The 17,500-nt window shown below is 48.6% G+C and overlaps 1 protein-coding gene across 6 annotated transcripts in view; it reads left to right on the top strand.

The window, feature by feature from the left end:
* Positions 1-17,500, top strand: part of LOC147113283 (LIM domain-binding protein 1) — a 105,563-nt gene that overhangs the window by 25,142 nt on the left and 62,921 nt on the right. For 2 of the 6 annotated variants that reach the window (XM_085994175.1, XM_085994173.1), the window contains exon 1: positions 6,710-6,877. The exons of 2 other annotated variants lie outside the window; for them this stretch is intronic. In XM_085994175.1, the coding sequence (XP_085850301.1) occupies positions 6,850-6,877 (28 nt within the window). In that variant the 5' untranslated portion in view covers positions 6,710-6,849. Of the gene's footprint in view, positions 1-6,708; positions 6,878-12,525; positions 12,624-17,500 lie in introns of those variants that run through there. 2 more of the 6 variants (XM_085994177.1, XM_085994179.1) reach the window with 2 other exon arrangements.

Raw genomic sequence — 17,500 nt, 5'->3', positions numbered from 1 at the left:
TGCTGAGTTTTTCCAGCATTTTCTGTTGTGATTTCTACAGCCTCTTAATTGACGCATGTATGAACTCACCCAGTGCTCTCCTATCAGTTATACTTTGTAACCTGAAAGGGGGTTTAGCAGCACAGTTACACATTAGCCCAGGCCTTCTGATTGGGGGGCATGTCCGGCAGGGCAGAACTTCTAAGCTGGGTCAAAAAAAAAAAAGTTTTTTAGGCGAACCTTTTTGCAGGTAACCTGGGCAATGTTTCCTATAAGGTGTGCGGCCGCGCGGCTCTCTGCCGGTCCCAGGCTGCGCGGGACCGACATTTTCAATGGTAAGTTCCACGCATGCGCGAAACTGTAAACGGGCAGCGAGCCCGTTAACGGGTCCGCGCACCCAAAAAAAAAAATAAGAAGGAACATTGCTCCTGGGGCGAGTACATGGTTTCGTTCTGAGAATGACAGAGATGGCCACTTTTCAATTTAACCTTTCAGGCCCACGCCACCGGCCTTGGTGCCTAACATTACAGGTGCTATATAAATGCAAGTGGTTGTTGTTGTGGAATCTGTTACTAGGGAAGGACACTGAAGTGGGCAGTGTAGATGGGGGTCAGGAGACAACTAGATGTGTTTCTGGAGAGAGAATGGATTGGGGGATAGGGTGGCTCGGTGGGGTTGAGGGATATGGTGAGACAGGGGGTAGGTGGGGTTGAGGGATATGGGGAACATAGAACATAAGAAATAGGAGAAGGAGTTGGCCATTTGGCCCTTCGAGCCTGCTCTGCCATTCAATAAGATCAGGGCTGATCTTCTACCTCATCTCCACTTTCCTACACTATCCCCATATTCCTTGATTCCCTTAATATCCAAAAATCTATCGATCTCAACCTTGAATATACTCAACGACTGAGCCTCCACAGCCCTCTGGGGCAGAGAATTCCAAACATTCACCACCCTCTGAGTGAAGAAATTTCTCCTCATCTCAGTCCTAAACACAGAAACATAGAAGATAGGAGCAGGAGTAGGCCATTCGGCCCCTCGAGCCTGTTCCGCCATTTAATGAGATCATGGCTGATCATCCAAATTCAGTACCCTGTCCCTGCTTTCGCCCCATATCCCTTGATCCCTTTAGCCTTAAGAAATATATCTAACTCCTTCTTGAATATATTTAATGAATTGGCCTCAACTGCCTTCTGTGGTAGAGAATTCCACAGGTTCACCACTCTCTGGGTGAAGAAATTCCTCCTCATCTCTGTCCTAAATGGCTTACCCCTTATCCTTAGACTGTGACCCCTGATCTGTGACCCCTGGTTCTGGACTCCCCCGCCATCGGGAACATCCTTTCTGCATCTAGTATGTCTAGTCCTGTTAGAATGTTATAAGTTTCAATGAGATCTCCTCTCATTCTTCTAAACTCCAGTGAGTATAAGCCCAATCAGCCCAATCTCTCCTCATACGTCATTCCTGCCATCCCAGGTATCAGTCTGGTGAATCTTCGCTGCACTCCCTCCATGGCAAGAACATCCTTCCTCAGATAAGGTGACCAAAACTGTACACAATACTCCAGGTGTGGTCTCACCAGGGCCCTGTACAACTGCAGTAAGACGTCTTTACTCTTATATTCAAATCCTCTTGTAATAAAGGCCAACATACCATTTGCTTTCCTAATTGCTTGCTGTACCTGCATGTTAACTTTCAGTGATTCGTGTACAAGGACACCCAGGTCCATCTGAACACCAACATTTCCCAATCTCTCACCATTTAAAAAATACTCTGCTTTTCTATTTTTCCTACCAAAGTGGATAACTTCACATTTCTCCACATTATATTCTATTTGCCATGTTCTTGCCCACTCACTTAGCCTGTCTATATCCCCCTGAAGCCGCCTTGCATCCTCCTTACAACTTACATTCCCACCCAGCTTTGTATCATCAGCAAACTTGGATATATTATATTTGGTCCCCTCATCCAAATCATTGCGGTAGATTGTGAATAGCTGAGGCCCAAGCACTGATCCTTGCGGTACCCCACTAGTTACAGCCTGCCAACCCGAAAATGACCCATTTATTCCTACTCTCTGTTTTCTGTCCTTTAACCAATCCTCAATCCATGCTAGTATATTACCGCCAACCCCATGAACCCTAATTTTGTTTAATAACCTCTTGTGTGGCACCTTATCGAATGCCTTCTGAAAATCCAAATACACAACATCCACTGGTTCCCCCTTATCTATTCTGCTAGTTACAACCTCAAAAAATTCTAACAGATTTGTCAAACACGATTTCCCTTTCATAAATCCATGTTGACTCTGCCCAATCCTATTATTATTTTCTAAGTGCCCTGTTATCACGTCCTTAATAATAGATTCTAGCATTTTCCCTACTACTGATGTCAGGCTAACTGGGCTGTAGTTCCCCGTTTTCTCTCTCCCTCCTTTCTTAAATAGTGGGGTTACATTTGCCACCTTCCAATCTGTGGGAACCATTCTAGAATCTATGGAATTTTGGAACATGACAACCAATGCATCCATTATCTCTATAGCCAACTCTTTCAAAACCCTAGGATGTAGGCCATCAGGCCCAGGGGATTTATCGACTTTCAGTCCCATTAATTTCTCCAGTACTACTTTTTTACAAATACTAATTTCTTTCAGTTCCTCATTCTCGCTAGACCCTTGGAACTTCACTATTTCCGGGAAGTTTTTTGCGTCTTCTTCCGTGAAGACAGACACAAAGGGGTGGATTTTGATACTGGAGTCGTGTAGGACGCAGGACTACAACTTTTGGGGTTGTAGTCCCGCCTCCATCGAGTTGTGGCCAACCCACGTGATTTTCACTTGATTGACCTTGTTGAGCCCGCCCAGCGGGCTCAGCAGGCCAATTAAGGGCCACCCGGCAACAGGTGACGTCACAGATTGACATTTCATCTGTTTCATTTCATAGTAGATGCATTACTGGTCATCTTCCAGAACTCGATAGACTCTGGAATGGTACCCATGGATTGGAGGGTAGCTAATGTTACCCCACTATTCAAAAAAGGTGGTAGAGAAAAAGCGGGGAATTATAGACCGGTAAGCTTGACATCGGTAGTGGGGAAAATGCTAGAGTCTATTATAAAAAATGTAATAGCAGAGCACTTGGAAAGCAGTGACAGGATCGGACAAAGTCAACATGGATTTACAAAAGGTAAATCATGCTTGACTAATCTACTGGAATTTTTTGAGGATGTAACTGGTAAAATAGATAAGGGAGAACCAGTGGATGTGGTGTATTTGGACTTTCAGAGGCTTTCGATAAGGTCCCACATAAGAGATTAGCGTGCAAAATTAAGGCACATGGGATTGGGGGCAAGGTATTGACTTGGATAGAGAACTGGTTGGCGGACAGAAAGCAAAGAGTTGGAATAAACGGGTCGTTTTCCGAGTGGCAGGCAGTGACTAGTGGGGTACCGCAAGGATCAGTCCTAGGACCCCAGCTGTTCACAATATATATTAATGATCTGGACAAGGGAATTGGATGTAATATCTCCAAATTTGCAGACGACACAAAGCTGGGCGGGAGGGTAAGCTGCGAGGAGGATGTCGGGAAACTCCAGTACGATTTGGACAGGTTGGGTGATTGGGCAGAAACATGGCAAATGCACTATAATGTGGATAAATGTGAGGTTATCCACTTTGGTGGCAAAAACAGGAAGGCAGATTATTATTTGAATGGCAATAGATTGGGAGAAGGGGAAGTGCAAAGAGACCTGGGTGTCCTTGTGCACCAGTCGCTGAAGGTAAGCATGCAGGTGCAGCAGGCGGTTAAGAAGGCAAATGGTATGTTGGCCTTTGTAGCAAGAGGGTTCGAGTACAGGAACAAAGATGTCTTGTTACAGTTGTACAGGGCCTTGGTGAGACCACACCTTGAGTATTGTGTGCAGTTTTGGTCACCTTACCTGAGGAAGGACGTTCTTGCCATGGAGGGAGTGCAGCGAAGATTCACCAGGCTGATACCTAGGATGGCAGGAATGACGTATGAGGAGAGATTGTGTCGATTGGGCTTATACTCACTGGAGTTTAGAAGATTGAGAGGGGATCTCATTGAAACCTATAAAATTCTGTCAGGTCTGGACAGACTAGATGCAGGAAGGATGTTTCTGATGGCCGGGGAGTCCAGAACCAGGGGTCATAGTCTAAGGATAAGGGGTAAGCCATTTCGGACTGAAATGAGGAGGAATTTCTTCACCCAGAGAGTGGTGAACCTGTGGAATTCTCTGCCACAGAGGGTGGTGGAGGCTAGTTCATTAAATATATTCAAGAAAGAGTTGGATATATTTCTTGAGGCTAAAGGGATCAAGGGATATGGGGAGAAGGCAGGGACAGGGTACTGAATTTGGATGATCAGCCATGATCACATTGAATGGCGGAGCAGGCTCGAAGGGCCGAATGGCCTACTCCTGCTCCTATCTTCTATGTTTCTATGTAAGAGCTTTTGACAGATGAAATATCAGCGTTTGACAGCTCTGTGAAGCTGTCAAACACTGACAATCTGTACTCCAAGTTAATTCCTTCCTCTCAGGATGATTTAGAGATCTCCCCGGAACAGAAAGCTGAATGCTGCAATTTTTGACAGATCGCGGCCATTCTGCTTTCTGTGCCGGTGAGATGAGGGACTCCCGAGACCTGAAGGAAGGAAGGCTGTAAAGGTAAGTAAAGGTAATTAAACTTCTTTAAACACTTTACACACACCAAACACACTTACCTCTGCACTCATGCACCCATCACTCACCTGAACACCGGACATCTTGAACCCTCCAAGCCCTTCAGCCCGACGGTCCGCCTCGCTAACTTGGCGTGGTTTGGAGCCGTCGGGAATCCCACACTTCAGGAATAAAAATAGGGATTAGGCTAAAAACTGCCTGTTAACTACCAGTTAACAGGCAGTTAATTGGCACTAATCCCCTTCCCGCTTCGGGGAGGCGGCTCCCTGCACAGGTCGGGTACCTGCCTCCTGGGAAACTGGCATGGAGGCGGGATGGGTTCTTGCCCCCCGATTTCGCGATTTTAACCCCCCACACGCCTCCAATCCCGCCTCCACAACCCAATAAAAATCCTGCCCAAAGTATTTGTTTAATTTCTCTGCCAGTTTCTTATTCCCCATTATAATTTCTCCTGTCTCAGCCTGTAAGGGACCCACATTTACTGTGGGTAGGGAGAAGGTGGGTTGGTGGGGTTGAGGGATGTGGAGAGAAGGTGGGTAGGTGGGGTTGAGGGATGTGGGGAGAAGGTAGGTAGGTGGGGTTGAGGGATGTGGGGAGAAGGTGGGTAGGTGGGGTTGAGGGATGTGAGGAGAAGGTAGGTAGGTGGGGTTGAGGGATGTGGGGAGAAGGTAGGTAGGTGGGGTTGAGGGATGTGGGGAGAAGGTAGGTAGGTGGGGTTGAGGGATGTGGGGAGAAGGTGGGTAGGTGGGGTTGAGGGATGTGGGGAGAAGGTAGGTAGGTGGGGTTGAGGGATGTGGGGAGAAGGTGGGTAGGTGGGGTTGAGGGATGTGGGGAGAAGGTAGGTAGGTGGGGTTGAGGGATGTGGGGAGAAGGTAGGTAGGTGGGGTTGAGGGATGTGGGGAGAAGGTAGGTAGGTGGGGTTGAGGGATGTGGGGAGAAGGTGGGTAGGTGGGGTTGAGGGATGTGGGGAGAAGGTAGGTGGGGTTGAGGGATGTGGGGAGAAGGTAGGTAGGTGGGGTTGAGGGATGTGGGGAGAAGGTAGGTAGGTGGGGTTGAGGGATGTGGGGAGAAGGTAGGTAGGTGGGGTTGAGGGATGTGGGGAGAAGGTAGGTAGGTAGGTGAGGTTGAAGGATATGGGGAGAAGGTGGGCAGGTGAGGTTGAGGGATATGTGGAGAAGGTAGTTAGATGGGGTTGAGGGATATCGGGAGAAGGTGGACACTAAGCTTGGGGGCTTGTTCAATCGATTTTTGTTGGATAAGGGTATCAAGGGATATGGAGCAAAGGCGGGTAAATGGAGTTGAGGTGCAGATCAGCCCTGATCTGATTGAACGGTAGAACAGGCGCGAGGGGCTGAATGACCTCCTGTTCCTATGTCGGGCTTAATAACCTTTCCTTATCTTAGCATTCTTCAGAGTGAATGTACTGAGGGGTGGGGGAAAACAACATTGCAAGATCACAGATTCAGTATTTTTATAATTCATTCTTGGGATGTGGACAGTGCTGGCAAGGCTGGCATTTATTGCCCATCCTTTGTTGCCCTGAGAAGTTGGTGGTGAGCCCTCTTCAGAGGGCAGTTAAGAGTCAACCACATTGGTGCGGGACTGGAGTCATGTATAGGCCCAGACCGGGTAAGGACGGCCTAGATGTTTGCTCTGAAACTAAATTGAAAACGGTTCCTCTTGCATGCAGTCTGCAAACACTAAAAAATGTCAAACGCTTTATCTATTTATCTATTTTTTTGGGTTGACCTTACATGCTCGCGCAACACAGCAATCTGATTGAGCTGTTATCAGCACTGTGCCAGGCTTTTGCCTGCGGTTTTCCTGTTCAGTGCCTGGGAGGAGGGGGAGCCTGGAGGCCCCCCTGGTGTGGTCTTGCTTACTCACCCTACCTCTGATGGTGCACATACTCATCTGATATCAGCCCCTCCCTGGGCGGTCAGTCCAATACGCACAGCGACACTCCATCCCCTCCCCCAGTTCCACCCCATCATCACACCAACCGCAGCCTGTAACACTCAACAGTCGAAACGGAGAGAAAGCAATTTGCAGTCATTCGTCCCGAGCGCAGAGTTCAATCCGGGACAGGACTACGCCAAGAATGAGTCTAATTTAAAAAATATATGTAATATATGTTAACAAGAATACCTTTGAAGGAACCGTTGTAGAATGATGGAGGAGGAGTACGAGGCTGGAGGTATGTAACCTGGAACCTTTCCAACTTTGCCCACCAGTTCTCTTCCCTCCCTCTGCTGATGGGGTTGAACCCTCCCTGAGGACAGTTTCGTCCCAAGTGTCCACCCATGAGCCCAGGTGCCGAGTGCCAATGGGCTATTCGACTGCTGGGGGCCTCACAGCCGGATCGGATCCTGTCCCCGCCTGTCGTCCACACGCGCACGCACTTTCTGTTGGGGCTCGTTGGGTGCCAAGACCAGGAGCAGCAGCCTTGGTGGGTTCTCCCTCAACCATCCCTCACCAGCGCAGGAGGTACTGAGACCAGTGGCATCTCCTGCCACCCACTCAGATGATGATCAGCTGACTCACTACAATCCGGCATGGACCCTGGGAGCTTGCTGGTCTGTGTGGCTCAGTATCCCATACCATACTCACTAAGTAAGTAGGCCTCCCTGTTTAGAAGATCTTCCTGTGACACTGCTCATATTGTTAGAGAATGTGCTGATGTATCTGATGTATGAGACCAGCGGCTTTATAGCGTGTATCATGCGGTGTAGTATTCTACTGCTAAGGAGCAGCTTTATCCCTTGACATCTTCGTAATGTTGCCCGTCTCCGCCCCTGCCTCAGCTCATCGGATGCTGAAACCTACATCCATGCCTTTGTTACCTCTGGACTTGACTATTCCAACGCAATCCTGGCCGGCCTCCCACATTCCACCCTACATAAACTTCATCCAAAACTCTGCTGCCTGCGTCCTAACTCGCACAAAGCCCCGTTCACCCATCACCTCTGTGCTCGCTGATCTACATTGGCTCCTGGTCTGGCAAAGCCTCAATTTTATTTTCAAATCCCTCCGTGGCCTCGCTTCCCTCCCCATCTCTGTAACCCCCTCCAGCCCCACAACCACCACCCCCCCCACCCCCCCCGAGATCTCTGCGTTGCTCCAATTCTGGCCTCTTATGCATCTCCGTTTTTTATCGCTCCACCATTGGCGGCCAGCTGCCTGGGCCCTAAGCTCTGGAATTCCCTCCCTAAACCTCTTCGCCTCTCTACCTCTCTCTCCTCCTTCAACACACTCCTTAAAACCTACCTCTTTGACCAAGTTTTTGGTCATCTGTCCTAATATCTCATGTCACTCGGTTTGTGATATCACTCCTGTGATGTTTTACCATGTTGAAGGTGCTATATAAATGCAAGTTGTTGTTGTTGTTGAGGACCAGTTCCTGTCTATAGCTAATTCGAGGATAATTCTTTCTTCATAGACTGGCTTTTAAATCCCAAGGTCAGAAAATGTTGCAGGAAATGACTGGCTTTCTTTCTCCATTTAAAGATTGTTTTGTATCCTTCGTGTCTGAGGGGTGATGGAGGCTGTAATTATACATCTATTTCTATGATTATAATATGTTGTGATATGATTGTGGGTTATACGTTAAAATTTACGACTCTCTTCGGAGCGTTTTATGGTGAGCTGTGTGCTGGCAGGGCGGGAACATCGCCCCGTTTTTAATCCCGTTCCACCTCTGCAGCTGTGTTGAAACTGATGTTCTCAGCCCAGCTCCCACCAACAATGAGTGTCAAAGGGCAAGTCAACCATAGGAAGCATCACAGCAGTGCCTGGTCTTTCCCCCGCGCAAGGTCCACGTGTCCAGCTTAAGCAGGTCGGTGGATCACTGACGAGAGAGTGGAAATTGCTGGATAAAGGCTGGAGTGAGCAGGCAGTGGTTAAAATCAGACAATGGCTGCATATTGATCGGGGGTCGGTGGATATTGATCGGAGGGGTGGATATTGATCGGGGTGGTTGGTGGATATTGATGGGGCGAGGGGTCAGTGGATATTGATGGGGGGGTCGGGGGATATTGATGGAGGGGGTGGATATTGATCGGGGTGGTTGGTGGATATTGATCGGGGCGAGGGGTCAGTGGATATTGATCGGGGGGTCGGTGGATATTGATCAGGAGGGGGTGAATATTGATCGGGGTGGTCGGTGGATATTGATCGGGGCGAGGGGTCAGTGGATATTGATCGGGGGGTCGGTGGATATTGATCACAGAAGGGGTGGACATTGATCGGGGGGTCGGTGGATATTGATCGCAGGAGGGGGTGGATATTGATCGAGGGGTCGGTGGATATTGATCAGGAGGGGGTGGATATTGATCAGGGTGGTTGGTGGATATTGATCGGGGCAAGGGGTCGGTGGATATTGATCGAGGGGGGTCGGGGGATATAAGAACATGAGAAATAGGAGCAGGAATAGGCCACTCGACCCCTCGAGCCTGCTCCGCCATTCAAAAAGATCATGGCTGATTTTGGTCTCAAAGCCACTTCCCCGCCCGCTCCCCATAACCCTTCACTCCCTTATCTTGCAAAAATCTGTCTATCTCCACCTTAAATGTATTTAATGACCCAGCCTCCACATCTCTCTGGGGCAGAGAATTCCACAGATTTACAACTCTCTGACAGAAGAAATTCCTCCTCATCTCAGTTCTAAGAGGGCGACCCTTTATTCTAAAACTGTGCCCCCGAGTTCTAGATTTCCCCACGAGAGGAAACATCCTCTCTGCATCTACCTTGTCGAGCCCCCTCAGTATCCTATATGTTTCAATAAGATCACCTCTCATTCTTCTAAATTTCAATGAGTATAGGCCCAGCCTGCTCAACCTTTCCTCATAAGTCAAACCCCTCATCTGTGGAATTAACCTAATGAATCGTCTCTGAACTGCCTCCAATGCAAGTATATCCTTCCTTCAATAAGGAGAACAAAACTGTACGCAGTACTCAAGGTGTGGTCTCACCAATACCCTGTACAGTTGTAGCAGGACTTCCTTGCTTTTATACTCCAACCCCTTTGAAATAAAGGCCAACGTTTCATTTGCCTTTTTGATTACTTGCTGTATCTGCATGCTAACTTTTTGTGTTTCATGCACAAGGACCCCCAGGTCCCTCTGAACTGCAGCATTTTGTAATCTCTCTCCATTTAAATAATAATTTACTTTTTTATTTTTCCTGCCAAAGTGGATAACCTCGCACTTTCCCACATTATACTCCATCTGCCAAATGTTTGCCCACTCACTTAGCCTGTCTATATCCCTTTGCAGTTTCTTTACATAGAAACATAGAAGATAGGAGCAGGAGTAGGCCATTCGGCCCCTCGAGCCTGCTCCGCCATTCAATGAGATCATGGCTGATCATCCAAATTCAGTACCCTGTCCCTGCCTTCTCCCCATATCCCTTGATCCCTTTAGCCTTAAGAAATATATCCAACTCCTTCTTGAATATATTTAATGAACTGGCCTCCACCGCCCTCTGTGGCAGAGAATTCCACAGGTTCACCACTCTCTGGGTGAAGAAATTCCTCCTCATCTCAGTCCTAAATGGCTTACCCCTTATCCTTAGACTATGACCCCTAGTTCTGGACTCCCCAGCCATCGGGAACATCCTTCCTGCATCTAGTCTGTCCAGGCCTGACAGAATTTTATAGGTTTCGATGAGATCCCCTCTCATTCTTCTAAACTCCAGCGAGTATAAGCACAATCGACACAATCTCTCCTCATACGCCATTCCTGCCATCCCAGGTATCAGCCTGGTGAATCTTCGCTGCACTCCTTCCATGGCAAGAACATCCTTCCTCAGATAAGGCGACCGAAACTGCACACAATACTCAAGGTGCGGTCTCACCAAGGCCCTGTACAACTGCAGCAAGACATCCTTGTTCCTGTACTTTGAGTGCTCTGCACAACTTGCTTTCCCATCCATCTTTGTATCATCCACAAATTTGGCTACATTACTCTCAGTCCCTTCATCCAAGTCATTAATGTAGATTGTAAATAGTCGAGGCCCCAGCACCAATGGGGGGGGTCGGTGGATATTGATCGGAGGGTCGATGGATATTGATGGGGGGGTCGGTGATATTGATGCGGGGGTCGGTGGATATTGATCGGATGGACGGTTGATATTGATGGGGGGGGTCGGTGGATATTGATGGGGGGGTCGGTGGATATTGATGGGGGGGGTCGGTGGATATTGATCGGATGGACGGTTGATATTGATGGGGGGGGGTCGGTGGATATTGATCGGATGGACGGTTGATATTGATGGGGGGGTCGGTGGATATTGATGCGGGGGTCGGTGGATATTGATCGGATGGACGGTGGATATTGATGGGGGGGTCGGTGGATATTGATGTGGGGGTTGGTGGATATTGATGGGGGGTCAGTGGATATTGATGCGGGGGTCGGTGGATATTGATGCGGGGGTCGGTGGATATTGATGCGGGGGTCGGTGGATATTGATGCGAGGGTCGGTGGATATTGATGCGGGGGTCGGTGGATATTGATCGGATGGACGGTGGATATTGATGGGGGGGTCGGTGGATATTGATGTGGGGGTCGGTGGATATTGATGGGGGGGTCAGTGGATATTGATGCGGGGGTCGGTGGATATTGATGCGGGGGTCGGTGGATATTGATGCGAGGGTCGGTGGATATTGATGCGGGGGTCGATGGATATTGATGGGGGGGTCGGTGGATATTGATGGGGGGTCGATGGATATTGATGGGGGGTCGGTGGATATTGATCGGATGGACGGTGGATATTGATTGGAGGGGGTAGATATTTATCGGGGTGGATATTGACTGGGTGGTTGGTGGATATTGATCGGGGGGTGGGGATGGTGGATAAATGAATTACAATTAAAATATGTTCTGTAACCGTCACTGTTTCTATGGGCCCAGGCCGCACAATGACAGTGTCACTTGGATAAGAAAGAAAAATTACCAAATTAAATTTAGAAAGTAAGATTGCTCAGCAGACTTCTTGTTCAGGGCAAGGTCGTGAGGGGGAGGAAAACAGAGAACAATTTCTGATCTCTAAAACAGATGAATAACGGGCGACTGCCATTTTAATTATACTTTCATTCCTCGATAAATATTTAACTTCAGTCATTTTTGCAAGAACCTGTTTAGAGACAGTGGTTCAGTTTTCATTTCATGCCTGACCCATTTCCTCACGTGACAGAAACATTCAGGACGCTTTCAATTTTTTTTGTAGTGCCACAGAGCGGCAGAAACGAAAATAAAGTTTGGCACGAAAAGCGCAGTCATCCTCGACCGTGTCTCTCCCTGACTGATTATTTTTTTGCTCGGCGGCGGAAATACAATTTTATAGAATTCAGTCTGTCCAACAAAAGGAACATGCATAACCTTCATCGCTGAAAAGGTTGTGTGAGGGGGTGTCCTGAAAGAGCAGTTTTGGCACTGGCTTATATATATAATAAAATTTTGCCTGTCTTTCTTTGTTTGGAGTGTGACAGGGAAGCAGCTTCTGTCCTTTGTGGAGGGGTGGGGTGGGGAAGCAGCCAGGGCCCTGGCATTACCCTATTGTCTAGCCTGGGAGCAGAGGGAGGTGTTGAGAATGGCCAGCTGTCTGCCACAAGCCTCTGTGATTCAGTGTTGAAAGCGGGGGGCAAGCCACACACAACACCAACACACAAAGTGGGCCTTTCCGCACGGCTATTGTTTGTTTGCTGACAGCTGCCTTCCCCCCCCCCTCCGCAGAACAAAAGGCTTAGCTCCTTGGGCAGACTCGAGAGAGAGAGAAGCACAGGCAGGCATTCCACCTCCCGGCAGGAGAATAATAAATACATTTCAGGTTATAGTGCTGAAGTGTTTTTTTTGTTTTGGGGTGTTGTGTGCTGGGTGTGGGGTTGGGGGGGGGGGTTCTCGGTTCCAGTCTGCCTTGGGTGCCCCCCTGGACCAGCTTCTGCCAAGGTAAAAAGAAAGCTTCCTTTTTACAGTTTCTTGTTGTTGCTGTGTCTCTGTCTCTCTCTGTGTGTGTGTGATTGCTCCTCACATTCTGGACACTTTTTATTTGCTTTTAACTTGGTGCCGCTGAGACACCTGAAGAGCGAGTGAGGGAGGCCCCAGGCCCCAGGCTGGAGGGAGGCCCGAGGTTGAGGAGATGGCGCGGCTGTGTGAGGAGAGAGAGAGAGAGAGAGAGGCCGGGCCCGCCGCACTGTGGCTCGCTGTTGTCAACGTTTCTCTGCTGCTTTTTTAAAATTTTTGTTGGTTGATTTGTATATTTATCTTTTTAAATAAGGGACACGGTGGCGGGGCAGGAGGACGGAGGCTTGGCTTTGCTTTGCCTGGCAGGAAGCGAGAAGGTGAATGAGCGAGCGAGCGTCAAAGGCCGGGCTGGAAAGGTTCAGCCTGTCAGTGATGGACAACACAACGGGAAAAGGCGGGCAGAGGCTTGTTGGTTCCTGCACCGCTCCCCTATGATGTGTTAAAAAGAATTATCCAGCTGATAATTTTAACCAGAAGCTGTAGTGGAAAGCCTGCAGTCCAAAGCCAGGTTTGCCCCCCCCCCCCCCAACTCTCCAGTCAGACCCACTCTGGCTTTTGTGCTTCTTTCCAAAAAAAGTGTCTTAACCCTTTTTAACTTCCCCAGCAGGGATTCAAGCTGTGTTGAGGAATCCGCTTGTGCGAAATGATGGTGGGCTTTTCAAGTTATATAAGGGGCAGGCCAGTTTGCTTTGGCTGCGGAGGGGGGCCCTCTGGGGCTGTGTCAGTGCAAGATCTGTTTTTTTTACTCCTTTCCTACCTTTTCGAGCCGCTAATGCATCAATCCCCCCCTCCTGCCGTGTGTTGGTGTTTGTGAAATGGGTTTAACACTAGCTCACAGGCCGAGAAATTCGTCTCGGGCGGTATCGGATCAGCCGCCCGTTATACGCAGCGGAACTGAATATTACGGGCAGTCGATCCGATACCGCCTGCATAGCGCTACCGCCCGAGACTAATTTCCAGGCCACAGTGTTTTAATAGAAAAGTAATTGGCCGTCTCTGATTAAGGAACTCCGCCCCCCCCCCCCTCCTCCTGTCTCCACACCAAAAATAATTTAAAACTCAAATTTTTGGTGAACCCTCGATCCAGTTGTCTCCCAGAATGGCGATCTGGGTCCTGTGTATTAAAAGGGCCTAGTGCCTGAACCAGGCGGGCACTCCTGGTCTTTGAAGGTGGCATCAGCCGGAGCGGGGCGATAAGTTTTTCCTGCCGATTTTCTCGGCGTTACAGCCCCGATTCTGCCCAACAGTGCTGGTGATGATCTCCGCCGTTGTGTTTATAAAGAACTAAAAGCAAGTTAAATTGCTGTTACCTCGGTTCCTTATGTTCAAATCCCTCCATAGCCTTGCCCCTCTCTATCTCTGTAACCTCCTCCAGCCCCACAACCCTCCGAGGTGTTTGATAAGGTGCTGGACAGGAGGCTTGTTGATCAAATTAAGGCTCACGGTATTAAAGGGTGTGGGGCAGCGTGGGAAAAAAAAAAAGGAGTTGGATATATTTCTTAAGGCTAAAGGGATCAAGGGATATGGGGAGAAGGCAGGGACAAGGTACTGAATTTGGATGATCAGCCATGATCTCATTAAATGGCGGAGCAGGCTCGAGGGGCTGAATGGCCGAGTCCTGCTCCTATCTTCTATGTTTCTATGAGATCTCTGCGCTCCTCCAATTCTGCCCGCTTGCGCATCCCCCGATTTTAATCGCTCCACCATTGGCGGTCGTGCCTTCAGCTGCCCAGGTCCTAAGCTCTGGAATTCCCTCCCTAAACCTCTCCGTCTCTTGCTGCTCCTTTTAAGATGTTCCCTAAAACCTACCTCTTTGACCAAGCTTTTGGTCACCTGTCCTAATATCTCCTTATGTGGCTCGGTGTTAAATTTTGTTTGATAATCGCTCCTGTGAAGAGTCTTGGGACGTTTTCCTACGTTAAAGGTGCTGTATAAATACAAGTTGTTGTGGTGGTGGTAAAAGCCTCGATCTCTGAGCCATGTAGATAAGTCAAGTTGCAGGTTCAATTCCCCGCTCTGCAGATCTCAGCCAGGCGGCAGTGAGGACCCTGCAACAGGCCAGGGGCCCCATGGGTCAGCAACATCATCCTGGGTTTCCCACTCCTGATTACGATGCAACAACACCTACTGAAATTGGGTGAGGATAGGATTATCCTCAATTATAATGGCCCCCCCAGCTGAACAGCCTACCAGCGAGGCTTATAGGTCAATAACTGTCACGTCGGGAAGGTGCGGGCGGGTAGAATGAGTTTTCTGGCAGATGCAGCACCATCGAGATATATTACATCCACTGAGGGGGCAAACGGGGCCTCGGTTTAACATCTCATTAAAAGACACGACCGCCGGCGAAGGAAATAGAGGGTTATGCTAATAGTTAAATGAGGATGGATGGGAGGAGGCTCGAGTGGAGCATAAACGTCAGTTGGGCCGAATGGCTTGTTTCTGTGCTGTGTGTTCCATGTAATTCCATGTAAATTGTATTTTAGCTGTACGTAACATACTTGCTGAAGCTGTGGTTCAGTGGGCAGCACTCTCGCCTCTGAATCAGATGGTTGTGGGTTCAAGTCACACTCCAGAGACTAGGCCCCATAATCCAGTGCAGTACTGAGGGAGTGCTGCACTGTCGGGGGTGCTGTCTTTCAGATGAGATGTTAAACCGAGGCCCCGTCTGCCCTCTCAGGTGGATGTAAAAGATCCCATGGCACTATTTTGAAGAAGAGCAGGGGGGAGTTATCCCCGGTGTCCTGGGGCCAATATTTATCCCTCAATCAACATCACTAAAACAGATGATCTTGTAGCTGTTTGTGGGATCTTGGCTTTAGTCACTGAACACAGTGAAGGAGATGGGACCCAACAACATCCAGCTGTAGTGAAGAACTAACTGCCCCTTGTCCCCAAACAAGCTTCCAAAGTACTTCATTCTCTGTAAAGAACATAAGAATTAGGAGCAGGAGTCGGCCATTCGGCCCCTCGAGCCTGCTCCGCCATTCAATAAGATCACGGCTGATCTTCCACCTCAACTCCACTTTTCCGCCTGATCCCCATATCCCTTGATTCCCCTAGAGTCCAAAAACCTATCGATCTCAGTCTTGAATATACTCAATGACTGAGCCTCCACAGCCCTCTGGGGCAGAGAATTCCAAAGATTCACCACCCTCTGAGTGAAGAAATTCCTCCTCATCTCAGTCCTAAATGGCCGACCCCTTGAAGCGCTTTGGGATCTCCTGAGGTAATGCTGCCAATACAAAGCTAGGTGGGAAATGTATATTAATGACTTAGATGAAGGGACCGAGTGTAATGTTTCAAAGTTTGCTGTTGATACAAAGCTAGGTGGGAAAGTAAGCTGTGAGGAGGACACAAAGAGCCTGCAAAAGGATATAAACAGGTTAAGTGAGTGGGCAATAAGATGGCAAATGGAGTATAATGTGGGGAAATGTGAGGTTATTCACTTTGGTAGGAATAGAAAAACAGAATCATTTTAAAATGGTGAATGTTGGTGCTCCGAGAGATTTAGGTGTCCTTGTACAGAAAAGACAGAGTTAACATGCCGGTACCGCAAGCAATTAGGAAGGCCAATGGCGTGTTGGCCTTTATTGCAAGGGGGTTGGAGTATAAGAGTGAGGAAGTCTTGCTACAATTGTACAGGGCCCTGGTGAGACCACACCTGGAGTACTGTGCACAGTTTTGGTCTCCTTATCTAAGGAAGGATATACTTGCCTTGGAGGCGGTGCAACGAAGGTTCACTAGATTGATTCCTGGGACGAGAGGGCTGTCCTATGAGGAGAGATTGTGTAGATTGGGCCGATACTCTCTGGAGTTTAGAAGAATGAGAGGTGATCTCATTGAAACATATAAGATTCTGAAGGGGATTGACAGGGTAGATGCTGAGAGGTTGTTTCCCCCTGGCTGGAGAGTCTAGAACCAGGGGTCATAGTCTCAGGATAAGGGGTCGGCCATTTAAGACTGAGATGAGGAGGAATTTCTTCACTCAGACGGTTGTGAATCTTTGGAATTCTCCACTGAGATGGATAGATTTTTGGACTCTAGGGGAATCAAGGGATATGGGGATAGGGCGGGAAAGTGCAGTTGAGATCGAAGATCAGCCATGATCTTATTGAATGGCAAAGCAGGCTCAAGGGGCTGAATCCTCCTAATTTTTGTGTTATGTTCTTATGAGGTGGTGAAAGGCGCTATATAAATGCAAGTCTTTTCTTTTGATGGTCCAAGTTAGATTTATCCTGTAATTTGTACATGGGACACACCCGGGCAATCTTCTACATGATCAGGGAGATGCCAGTGGCATAGCTGGAACAGCTTGTTTGGGGACGGGGGCAGTTAGTTCTTCACTACAGCTGGATGTTGTTGGGACCCATCTCCTTCACTGTGTTCAGTGCACTCATAAGAACATAAGAAATAGGAGCAGGAGTCGGCCATTCGGCCCTTCGAGCCTGCTCCGCCATTCAATGAGATCATGGCTGATCTTCTGCCTGAACTCCATTCACCGGCCCTATCGCCATATCCCTTGACGCCCTTACTAGTCAGAAATCTATCGACTTCTGTTTTGAATATTCCCAATGACTGAGCCTCCACAGCCCTCTGGGGTAGAGAATTCCAAAGATTAACCACCCTCTGTGTGAAGAAATTTCTTCTCATCTCAGTCCTGAATGGCCGACCCTTTATCCTGAGGCTGTGGCCCCTGGTTCTAGATTCCCCAGCCAAGGGAAACATTCTCCCAGCATCCACCCTATCAAGCCTTGTAATAATTTTGTATGCTTCAATGAGATCCCCTCTCATTCTTCTGA

The sequence above is a fragment of the Somniosus microcephalus genome, chromosome 8, assembly GCF_052327205.1.
Source record: "Somniosus microcephalus isolate GS21.2 chromosome 8, FLI_Smic_1.0, whole genome shotgun sequence".
Classification (NCBI taxonomy): domain Eukaryota; kingdom Metazoa; phylum Chordata; class Chondrichthyes; order Squaliformes; family Somniosidae; genus Somniosus; species Somniosus microcephalus.
The sequence above is the reverse complement of the archived record's forward strand: the minus strand, read 5'-3'. Positions and strand labels throughout refer to the sequence as shown.